The sequence below is a fragment of the Sparus aurata genome, chromosome 6 (genome assembly GCF_900880675.1).
Source record: "Sparus aurata chromosome 6, fSpaAur1.1, whole genome shotgun sequence".
In the NCBI taxonomy this organism is placed as follows: domain Eukaryota; kingdom Metazoa; phylum Chordata; class Actinopteri; order Spariformes; family Sparidae; genus Sparus; species Sparus aurata.
In genome coordinates, this window is record NC_044192.1 from 2596766 (window position 1) to 2609159 (window position 12394).

A 12394-nucleotide genomic window follows, 5' to 3' on the forward strand; every position below is an offset into this window, starting at 1 on the left:
TTGGGGTACCGACGGGCCCGAAGGGCAGCAGCCACAGCTGTGGCAGAGGCAAAGCAGCGGGTCTGGGAGGAGTTCGGCGAGGCCATGGAGAAGGACTTTCGGGCGGCGCCAAAGCGCTTCTGGAAAACTGTCCGCCACCTCAGGAGGGGGAAACGGGGAACCATCCAAGCTGTGTACAGCAAGGATGGGACCTTGTTGACTTCGACTGAGGAGGTCATAGGGCGGTGGAAGGAGTACTTTGATGACCTCCTGAATCCCACTCAGCGACCCTCTGTAATGGAGACAGAGCTGGAGGATGATGGGGTATCATCGCCGATTTCCCTGGGTGAAGTCACTGTGGTAGTCAAACAACTCCACAGTGGCAAAGCCCTAGGGATCGATGAGATACCACCAGAAATGCTGAAGGCTCTGGGTGTTGAGGGGCTGTCTTGGTTGACACGCCTCTTCAACATTGCGTGGGGGTCGGGGTCGGTGCCGAAGGAGTGGCAAACAGGTGTGGTGATCCCTCTCTTTAAGAAAGGGGACCAGAGGGTGTGTGCCAATTACAGAGGTATCACACTACTCAGCCTGCCTGGGAAAGTCTACTCCAAGGTGCTGGAAAGGAGGGTCCGGCCGATTGTCGAACCTCAGATTGAAGAGGAACAATGCGGATTCCGTCCTGGTCGTGGAACAACGGACCAGCTCTTTACTCTGGCAGGGGTCTTGGAGGGGGCCTGGGAGTACAATCTCCTAGTCCACATGTGTTTTGTGGATCTTGAGAAGGCGTACGACCGGGTCCCCCGGGATGTTCTGTGGGAGGTGCTGCGGGAGTATGGGGTGAGGGGGTCCCTTCTCAGGGCCATCCAATCCCTATATTCTCAAAGCGAGAGCTGTGTGCGTATACTCGGAAGTAAGTTTGACTTGTTCCAAGTGGGTGTTGGCCTCCGCCAGGGCTGTGCCTTGTCCCCAATCCTGTTTGTGATTTACATGGACAGGATTTCAAGGCGCAGTCGTGGTATGGAGGGGCTACAGGTCGGTGACCTTAAGATCGCATCACTGCTTTTTGCAGATGATGTGGTCTTGATGGCATCATCGGCTGTAGATCTACAACGCTCACTGGATCAGTTCGCAGTTGAGTGTGAAGCGGCAGGGATGAGGATCAGCACCTCTAAATCTGAGGCCATGGTTCTCAGTAGGAAACCGGTGGATTGCCTACTCCAGGTGGGGAATGTGTCCTTGCCCCAAGTGAAGGAGTTCAAATAACTCGGGGTTTTGTTCACGAGTGAGGGGATGATGGGGCGGGAGATTGACAGGAGAGTTGGAGCAGCGGGTGCGGTGTTGCATGCGCTACACCGCACGGTTGTGACGAAAAGGGAGCTGAGCCGAAAGGCAAAGCTCTCGATCTACCGGTCAATCTTCATCCCTACCCTCACCTATGGTCATGAGCGATGGGTCATGACCGAAAGAATGAGATCGCGGGTACAAGCGGTCGAAATGGGTTTTCTTCGCAGGGTGGCTGGGGTCTCCCTTAGAGATAGGGTAAGAAGCTCAGCCATCCGGGAGGGACTCGGAGTAGAGCCGCTGCTCCTCTGCGTGGAAAGGAGCCAGTTGAGGTGGTTCGGGCATCTGATGAGGATGCCACCAGGGCGCCTTCCTAGGGAGGTGTTCCTGGCACATCCAACTGGGAGGAGACCTAGGGGTAGACCCAGGACCAGGTGGAAGGATTATATCTCTTCTCTGGCCTGGGAGCGCCTGGGGATTCCCCAGTCAGAGTTCGCCGATGTGGCCGGGGAAAAGGATGTCTGGGGCTCGCTACTGAAGCTGCTGCCCCCGCGACCCAATTTTGGATAAGCGGTTGACAATGGATGGATGGATGGATGTCAATGCCTTCCACAGGCAAGGCCGGATGGACCCCAACTGCCACCTCCCCAGTGACCAAGCCACAAACCAATAATACATGTGTGAATCTCCCAACAATTGCACCAGTAACAAAACAGAGCAGCAACTTAAAAGTCCACCACCCTGACAATCCCAGCAAAACGAACTGGCACAAACTGACAGAAACCTACTAAACAGTAAGTCTAATTCTACTCCAAAATAGATTGACAAGCCCCCATTTTGTCATAGCCCTGGCTCGGAGAGCAAGACAAAGTGGAAGACCACACACTTTTAAAGCAACTTTAAATTAAATCTTTATTTTTAAATCTAACCCAAAACAACATAATAAAGAAGTCTGTAATCTGTAAGGTCAGTAGTGTATGCAGTGTTGTTTGTAAGTGAGGTGTGGTGATGATAAAGCAAAGAAACACACAAACCAAAGAGGCAGCAAGTGGTCAGAGAGAGCTAGAATGGGAATGAGGAGCCAGCTAAATAACCTGGGCTCAGGCTGCCCAGGTGAATCTCGTCAAATCAGCAGCTCCTCCTTTCTCTACCTGAAAGGAGCCTGCAAGAAAACCAAACAAAGGACGACCAGGAGAGGGCGGGGTCGTCACAGTCTGATATAGAAGGACTTAATAAGATGAATCATGACAACCATGTAGAGACAATATTTTATTATGTTGATGAAAAACATGATATGAAATCACCACCATTATCATGTTTTGATTCTAATATCAGCAACTATAATCTAGACTTTAAAATAAAGTGTCTTGGATCTCAGCCACTCAAACATGCAGTCATTCATAAACTGATAATTGTTTTCTTTCTTTTGATCAAAAGTTTGTGATTTCCAGCTGATGTTGATGTTTTTATAATGATTGAGGGTTTTGTGTACAGATAGATAACTTCAATAATCCCATTGATTGAGGAAATTATGTATAATTGCTGCATATTTATTTCCAATGTCCTGATTATGTTAATGAAATAAAATCACACATCCATCGTAGATTCACATTTTGATATTTGGTCATATTTGAAAGTAAGAAACAAAAAATGAAATCAAAACAAACAGCAGAAAATAAAACAAAGATATTTTTAGAAAGATGACAGCAGGAGCAGCATGTGCAACCTCACAGGTAAAATTCAGTGAACACAAAAGTCATCTTTATCTCTACCTGCTCTGTTCCACTGTCACACACACCTTCAGTGGTAATATCTTCAGGTTATAATAACTGTTAATGCGCGGAAACATCTTCCCAGTGAAAGTGTGTGTGAAGGTGTGTATGTGTGTGTCAGTGTCAGGATCAGAGAACGACAGCTTTCCTCTGTTCCAGTCCAGATTCACTCTGATCCTCTGGAGCTTCTTCGGAACTACAACATCAGTGTCTTTTAACGGTGAGCGTGCTGAGTATTTACCATACAATAACTGAATACACCAGAATCTAGACAATATGTTACCCTTCCTCTGGACAGACTCTGCACACACACCCAGTAACCAGAAGGTACTGTCTCCAACCTCGACATCCCAGCTGTGAGTCCCTGAGTTAAAGCCCTCAGAGCCCAGGACAGAATAGAGGTTATCAAACCTCTCTGGATTATCAGGAAGCTTCTGTTTCTCTCCTCCTGTCACACTGCTCAGATCTTCAGACAGGATCAGGATTGGATGAGCAGTGTTTGGGTCCAGAACCACAGGAGTGTAGGAGACCATGTCCTTCATCTTGTTCCAGATGTTGAAGCTCAGGTTGCCCAGGTGTTTGGCCTGGTCTATCAGAGCTCCTGAGGGCAGCTGTGGATCCTCCAGCAGGAGGCGCTGCTGGACTCTTTCCACTGCAGCCTTGTAGTTGTGCAGGAATGAGACGTCTTCAGCTCTCAGCTCCTCCTCTGTGGCTCTGACTGTGTGTGAAAGAGCTGCTATCTCTCTGCTCAGAGCCTCCATCTTCTCCTTCATCATCTGACTCTTCTGCTCCTCTTCCTCCCTCAGTGCAGCCATCCTGGCCTTCTCTTCCTCTTCTAGAAACTGCTGCAGCTTCTTAAACTGATCCTTAATCTGCCTCTCTGTGTGTCGGGCCTGGACCTTCATGTGTTCTGCTGTCTGATCAAACTTCACTTTAACTTCTTCAAAAACCTTTAACTTCTTCTTTAAAGGCTCCAGAGTTTCTTCAAGTTTCTTCTTGTGTTGTTGTGCAGCTTCATTGATGGGTCTGAATCTGTGGTTGGTGTGTTGTTCTGAGTCTCTGCAGATGTGACACACCGGCTGCTGATGGTCCAGACAGAAGAGTTTGAGTTTCTCAGAGTGCAGACTGCAGAAGTCCTCTGAAGCTCTCTGGACTCTGAAGGCTTCACACAGGTTCTTTAAGACCAGACTAACAGGTGGATTTAGCATTGAAGATCTTCTCTTACAAACTGGACACTCCCGTGTTTGTTTCTGTCTCCACCAGCTCTGCAGACAGTCTTTACAGAAGCTGTGGCTACAGGACAGAACAACAGGCTCTCTGAAGACGTCCTGACAGACCGGACAGCAGAGATCCTCCTCTGATCTGGAAGCCATTTAGTCTCTGAGTGAAGCTGAAAACACAGCAGACAGAAAGTCCAGTCAGTCACGTCTCTGAACAGCACTGAACTTTACTTTCACTTTGAGTTGTGTTTCAGTCAAACTCACCTTCAGTGTGTGAGTGTCTGCAGGGTGAAGAAGTGCTGCTGAGTGTAGTTTTTCTCTCTTATAGCTGAACTCACTCAGAAGACGCTCTTCTTGTTGGACTTTGTTCTGATGGTGAAGTTGATCGTCTCTGTCTGTGTGTCTCTGTAATGAGGAAGAACAACAGACTGTTTCCTGGTTTGTTCACAGCCGAGTGTGTTGAGGGGCGGAGCTCTGTCAGACGTCTTCTGTTAAAGGAGACCTGTTGCTTTTTGTTGTTGTGTCATAGATGTGACAAGAATCCTGCTTGCAGCTTGATATGAATATGGAACTGCTCCAAAAACTAAAGTGAAAGTTAAAAATTGCCCTGGCAGCAGCCAAAACACATGGTGAAGGGATGATAGTTTGGGGGCCACAAATATATTAAGAACCGCTGCACTAAACCAAGGGAGCTAATTGTATGTTTTGTTGAAGGTGCCTCCTAATAACAATAAAACAACTTAGGACAGACTGCAGCAACCTGATCAACATAAAGATGGTACGTAATCACATTAAATAGTTCATAGGCAAACTTACTAAGAGATCCACAAATTATCCAGGATTACAGATGGCAGGAGGTTGTCTGCTAAATCTAGTGCACACATCTTCATGTTTAAAATGTGGGTTAGGGGTTAGCTCCCTACCTCACTCGCCCGCAGCTATGCTAGCTAAAGTAACAGCATGCTATAGAAACTTACTAACGCAGCAGCGCCTTTTTCTATTTTAACATTTCACATTGCATTTCCATTTTTTATAACTAACAGTAAAGCGGAATAAAGCTATAGTAGTGCCCCATCGAAAGGACCAAGCAGTAGCTGACGTCAGCAGCCTGTTCCTCTCCTCAGGTGGAGCTGCTGCTGTCAGAGACACAGGTAGCAGGGGAGAGTAATAACCATAACCCATGGTTTCGCTATATTTTCCGTTATTTGCTCAGCCTTAAGTGTAAGCTTGGCTAATGTTACTCACCAGGACTTCCTTGGTGGCATTCTGATGACAGACGTTTTCTGGTACTCCCTTAATAATAATAATTTAGCTGATGGAGTTGTAATTTCTTGGCAAATTTTCCTTATTTGTCTATTAGTGCATTTTCTATCTGTTAAATTTATGCCATCCAACATTAAATTTGCCTCAAAGTGTACATTTAGCTGTGGTCTACTATCTCCTCGCAATAACAACAACAGTTCTGCAGGTATAGCGTCAAATATTATGGCAAATTCTTTAGGTTTAATAGGAATTGTATATTTTTTTAAAAACTCAGTATAGTTACACAAACGTCCATTTTCATTCAATAACTGTGTCACAAACAAGATATTTTGGTCAAACCATCTCTTGACAAACAAAGATTTGTTCTTATATCGAATATTTTGATTATTCCAGATCAAACACTTGTGTGGTGAAAAATTGTGTTTGTAGACCAACATCCAAGCAAGTAAGACTTGTTTGTGAAAACTTGCCAGATTGACAGGAAGTTTATCAACACTGTAATAACAATTTAAAAGAAATTAAATCCCCCTGATTATCTTGAAAATAAGTTCTGGTATAATATACCATAATTTACTTTTGCCCTGCAAATATCTCTTCAACCAGATTATTTAAAAAATGGTGTTAGATGTATTAAAGTCCAATGCATTTAAACCCCCTTGACAGTATGAGTTGCACAGCACTGTTCCTTTTAATTGGTGGGGCTTATTTTTCCATATAAAGTTGAAGATTTTTGTGTCAATCTGTTTAACTTTTTTTGGTGGAACATCCAATACCATAGCTGTATAGACCAGCCGAGATAACCCTTCACTTTTAGACAACAAGATTCGTCCACTGATTGACAAATCTCTTAATAGCCACATATCATACTTTTTTTTTTTTTTTTTCAATCAGTGGATTAAAATTCAAGTCAACCCATTTTTCTTGATTCTTGCATATCTTAATGCCCAGATATGATGTAACATCTTTAACACAAATACCTTCTATTTCCTTGTTATTCGGTCTGTCTTTTAAAGCAAAAAGCTCACACTTTTTAATATTAATCTTCAAACCTGACACCAGAGAGAATGCGTCAAGACAGTCAACTGTCTTTTTTACCTCCTTTTCATTCCTTAAAAAAATAGTAGTATCGTCTGCTAATTGACAACATTTCAATTGACTTTCTGCCAGTTGAATGCCTCTAAAATAATCTTTATTAATGTGAAGTGCCATAGTTTGCATGATTAGTAGAAACAAAAAGGGTGCAATAGGGTCCCCTTGTTTAATCCCTCTCTCTATATTGAAGCTACGGGTGGTTCCATTTAACAACTTCACTGAACTGCTGCACCTTTTATATAATGTCTGAACTGCAGATTTAAAATAAGAGCCAAAACCAAAAAAGTCCAAGGTATTAAACAAGAAAGAATGTTCTATGGTATCAAAGGCTTTATAGTAATCTATGAATAGTATAAGGCTGTTGTCATCAATAACTTCATGGTCAATTAAATCCAGAATTAGACCAACATTATTACTTATATGTCTACCACTCATAAATCCAGACTGGCAGTCATCAATAATTGTTTGAAGACAAAAATAAGTGATAATAACTTAACATCATTATTAATTAAAGTAATTGGCCTCCAATTTTCAATACACACTGGGTCTTTCCCAGGTTTGGGGATTAATGTTATGAGGCCTTGAGACACAGATGGCGGTAATCTTCCCAGAGACAAAGCTTCCTTATAAACATTAAACAAAAATTCTGAAATCTCTTCTTTGAAGATTTTATAAAACTCACTAGTTAAACCGTCGTTCCCAGGGGACTTATTATCCTTTAACTTAGAAATACATAGACTGATCTCTTCTTGAGTAATATCCTGATCACACACACTTTCCTGTTCTTCATCTATTCGTTTTACATCCCCATCTATAGAACTGAACACTGAGAACGAGTCACATAAATCAACTTTTTTCTTGTACAGATTTTCATGAAAATTCTTAACAAAATTAGATATTTCCTGGCGTTATCTGTAATCTGGCCATTGATATCTAATTTAATTATTGAGGAGGTTCCTGCGTTTCTTTTTTCCAAATTGAAAACATATTTTGTGTTCTTTTCACCTTCCTCCATCCATTTTCTTCTAGATCTCACAAAGGCCTCCCTTGCTTTATCTTCATAGATCTGATCTAGTTGTAATTGTAATGTAATCAACTCTTCTCTATCTTGTTGATTTATATCTGGATTTTCATATATCATAATGATCTTTTCTGTTATATTATCCTCCATTATCCGCTTGTCTTTTGCCATTTCTTTCCCTCTATGGGTTGCTAGTCTTTGATACTTCAAAAATTCCCACTGCGCTCCAAAGGAGTTCAGTGCTTCAGCCTTTCTCCAGTTTTCATTAATAGTTAACTTTGCCATGCTTAGAAATTGTTTATCTTCTAAGAGTGTTATTTAATTTCCAATAACCTGTTCTAATCCTTTTATCCTGATCATTTATGTTATTAAGATTAACTGAGATGTATATCAATTTATGGTCTGTAAGTACAGAGGGTTTAATATAAACATCCATGACTTCTTTCTCCATAACTGTGGAAATCAACCAAAAATCTATTCTTGACTGTTTGCTCAAGTCTTTTGTTTGCCATGTAAACTGACACTTGTCAGGATTTCTATACCTCCATATATCAAAACAATTTAAATTAGAGCACAGTTTATCAATTTCTGCAGTTTTATCAACTCTCCCCGGACGTGGCGGCCGACAGTCCAAAAGTGGATCTTTAATGGAGTTCCAATCTCCTCCCAGGATTAGTTTCGCACTGGGGAACAGCCTTAGAAATGAACAGATTTCTTCTTCCACTTCTTCAAATAAGGCTCGGTTTCTGGAGCTGTTATTTGTACCATAAATATTACTCAATACAAAAATGGTGTCCATAAATTTCACAGCCAGAACAATCCACCTTCCAAACACATGAATTTTATTCTTCAAAACTTTACCTTTAAACTTCCTTTTTAGAATGGCTACACCTGCTGAATTGTTGCTGCCATAAGACATCCAGATGTCCTCTCCCCACTGCTGCTTCCAAAATTCATAATCAGTCACTAAAGCACGGGTCTCTTGTAACAAATAAAAATCAGCTTTACATTTTTTACAGAAAAGAAAGACAGCTTTCCTCTTCAAATTGTCTCGGATACCCCTAACATTCAATGAGCACAGTGATAGGGACAGTGTCGCTCACACACACACACACACAAACACACACACACACACACACACACACACACTTCGAGAGAGAATAAAGAAAAATAATATATATATTTTTTTTACCACCTACTTTAACAGCCTACTTTAATGTTGATAATTTATGACAAGTCTTCTCTTACTTGCTGTCATCCATCATATCGCAGTTCCTTCCCATCGATTATGGCTTTTGCCCCCCTGAAGAAAGCCTTCTTTCCCTCCTTGCCTGCTGTCTCAATGTGGGGCCACAGTTTGTTTCTAGTCTCTTTGTCCCTCGATGTCAAGTCCTATCCGAAAAGGGATTTTCCTGGATGTGAGATAATCCGCGTTCTTGGCGCTTTTCCAAACCATCTCTCTGGTTGCCCTAGAAGTAAAACGTGTGATGACTGGTCGTACTTTATCTTCAGTTCTTCTTCCCACCCTGTGGCTGACGTCTATGTGGAGATGAAGAAGATTCCCGAGCTCTGGAGCAATCGCCCGGCAGATGTGCATCACCCGCTGCTTGACGTCTTCTCCCTCCTGCTCTGGAAGTCCGTAGAGTCTTAAGTTCCAGCGCCTGTGGTAACGTTCAGCATCGTTCACCTTGTCCTCCAGCTCAGAGATCCTCTTGTCATGGTCAGTAGTTACCTTCTTCACAGTGGTTACATCTCTTTTCATATCCTGAATTTCTTTGAAGAGGAACTCTGCGTTTTCCTTCAATGCGTCGATACTTGCTGCGTTGTGTTGAATCAACTTCTCCAGGCCTTCTGCTTTCTTTTCCAGACCATCAGCTCTCTCGTCTATATTTTTTCTTTTCAGCAGCTCTATGATAGTATCCTGTACCTCAGCCAGAGTTGGTTCGGATCTCACTTTCTTCGCTTCGGGAGTGTTCGGCATGGAGTCAGGTAACGGCACACATTCCGGGCTTTGAGGGCGTGCATAGGAATGTAAATCCATATGACTGACTTCCATCTCTGCCTCAACCGTAAGAGTATTATTACTTAGTTTAGTGAAGAGGTTTCTGTCCACCTTGGCTGTGCGAAATCTTCCTCTATCTTTTACTCTTCTCCCAGCCATGGTGGCGTTCTGTCGGCGTCCCAGGTGTTGTCACTTCTCAGGTTAATTAACGCTGGCAGAGAGTTTCTTCCCTTTTTTTTTCAGAGTCTTGCCAACGTTAAAAATGGAGGTTATCTGTCTCCAACTCTCAGCTTAAATCTTAGTGTTGCTTAGAGATGCAACTTATAGTTGGTATAACCTATGAATCCAACTTTAGTAGCTCTCTTAGTTGCATGTTTTCATGTCCTGCAGAGGCGTTTATGGATATGGAAAATTCATCGAAACACACGTCATATACGTCAGCGTAGATGAGAGCCAATTAGGGCAAAGTCCTGACGTCATGAAGGTGGGTCGAGGATCGCGCAGTACCTGGAGAGCAACTGCGCGAATGCTCTGCAGCAGCCTCGCTCCCGCGATAACTGAAGGTCATGTGACATCAGATTGCGGAGCAGAAACCACGCCCATCCAGGTCATCGTGGACACATTTTAACCAGCATGCATCACGATTTATGCAGCGCTGCTTGATCTTGAACTCGCCTTAAGATATTCTTCCTCCTGCGCAGAAAGGGGTTGTGGGTAAAAGTGTATTATGTGCTATTTTATGGAAATCTTACACAGAAATTAGCTAAATAAATGTAATAAATACATTTAATATGAATATATATCTTGTATAAACACAGTGATGAAATATCTAGTGTTTGTCTTTAGATGGAGGGTTTCTAAACAGAGATGTTGTTGATTTAAATGTGTCGTATTGTTCTTCTGTGACGGTCTCTCACTTCACAGGTAGAAACAGGCGCATTGTACAGTAAGTATTTTATTTGCCTCTGATCTATGGTGGTTTCAAGTTGATCAAAACAGAAACGTCTTCCTGAATTAGCTCCCCAACATCCTAAAACTGGAAGGAATCGAGGCTTTTATACGGAGATCAAAGATAAAACTAACTTTATCGGGGTCGCTGTTTACACAGATTCAGTTCACGGCATGTTAGCCACAATTACCAACTCTTAACAACATTGAAGAACAAATCACTTCATGTTTAAAGTCATGGCGGACTGTAGTCTGATACGTAAATAAACACAAAGGATGAAACAAATTACCTGAATGTGGTTTTGGCGCCGATTCTTGAAGCAGGTCGCTGTTGATGCTGTTTACTCTGCAGGGCACCGGAACGTTTGAACAACATGGCGTCCGGCGCGAAAACACCTCTAAACTACGGCGTCCTGCAGAGGACAAAAAGCTCCCGGGAACAGCGCCAGGCTCTAAAGCCAATTTTCATAGCGGCGGCACTGTGTAATTACACCGTCCCATGATGCACTGCGGCCCCAAATAACGTTTCACATAAGCTAACATTGTGAAAGAACCGTCCGTAAAACCGTGGATAAGAGTTTTCGAGCGTCACAAGCTCTGAGACATGACTCGATTCACTGTCGAAATCTTAACATGTCTTCCATTTCATTAGCAAGGACCACACCGTCAACGATATGCGTTTAAGGATTTATGAGTGACAAAGGAAAACGAAGTGTCGAAGATCTTGGTTCTTTTGAGTTCTTCGAGTGCGTTGTGGGGATTCTTGTAGAGAATCCGCCGCCGCTCCCTGGCAGCGACAGACCCCCTCATGGATCTACGAAGGAGAGGAGAGAAAGAAGAAACAGGGAGAGATGAATGGGGTGGGGGGGAGGGGCGCAGAATACGAGAGCGAAGCAGAGGAGAGGGTCAGGTGGTTATTTATAGAAATGCAGAAGTAGGCGCTGTTGAGGTGTGGTCCTGCTCCTGAAACTTTGCCAATTAAGATTCAATTCACTAGCAAGGACCACACCGTCAACGATATGCGTTTAAGGATTTATTAGTGACAAAGGAAAACGAAGTGTCGAAGATCTTGGTTCTTTTGAGTTCTTCGAGTGCGTTGTGGGGATTCTTGTAGAGAATCCGCCGCCGCTCCCGGGCAGCGACGGACCCCCCAAAAACCTCCAATTACTTGAGAAGAGATGGAGCAGATCTGAGATCTTTGAGATCTGAACGGATGTAGCGGTGGTACGTTTGGGAGGACCAGTGGCCCATGAGACGTATGAAGTGTTCTGGGAAGCCATTACGGGAGGCTGAAGTGGCAGCTCCGATTCTGAAGGAGTGCCCGGAGTAGTTGTCGGGCAAAATACCCTACAATGAGAGCACATGGCGAAAGTGATGGTGGAACCAGAATCGAGTAGCCACTGGGCCGGATTCGGAGATGAAGAGAGGATCTGTCATTGTTGTGAGATTTACGGGATTGCGAGAAATTTGCGAGGGTTTCAAAGGGATTCAGTGGTGATCGGACCTTGTTGAAGAAGACGGGTGTAGACGGACCAAACTGATTGGTTTTGGTTTGCTTTAAGTGGAACACCATAGTGTCGCATGAAAAGCGAGACAAGTCAGAAATGCAAGCATGACGGCTTGAGTCGAAGTGAATGGTTGAGGAGGTGAATTCGGAGCATCTGAGGAAACCAAAAAGGCAAGCAAAAACATGGCTTCCAGGGTTTGGGCGACTTGAGGAGTGCCGTACCCGGAACGGATTGTGTGGAGGCAGCTTAACAGCAAGTCGGCATTAAGAGGAAGACGGCGAGGGCTTAACGAACTGTCAACGAACAGC

At 43.6% G+C, this 12394-nt stretch overlaps 2 protein-coding genes across 2 annotated transcripts in view; one reads left to right on the forward strand and one right to left on the reverse strand.

Annotated features, from left to right (window-relative positions):
• The window catches only part of LOC115582774 (dedicator of cytokinesis protein 3-like), a 391011-nt gene that overhangs the window by 59853 nt on the left and 318764 nt on the right, over window positions 1–12394 (forward strand). The window lies entirely within an intron of this gene.
• On the reverse strand, window positions 2518–4685 carry LOC115583244 (nuclear factor 7, ovary-like). The gene is made up of 2 exons (XM_030419880.1): window positions 4517–4685; window positions 2518–4422 (listed from the first exon to the last, which is right to left on the reverse strand). Exon 2 carries the CDS (start codon window positions 4403–4405, stop codon window positions 3029–3031), a length of 1377 nt encoding a protein of 458 aa, XP_030275740.1. The 5' UTR covers window positions 4406–4422; window positions 4517–4685; the 3' UTR covers window positions 2518–3028.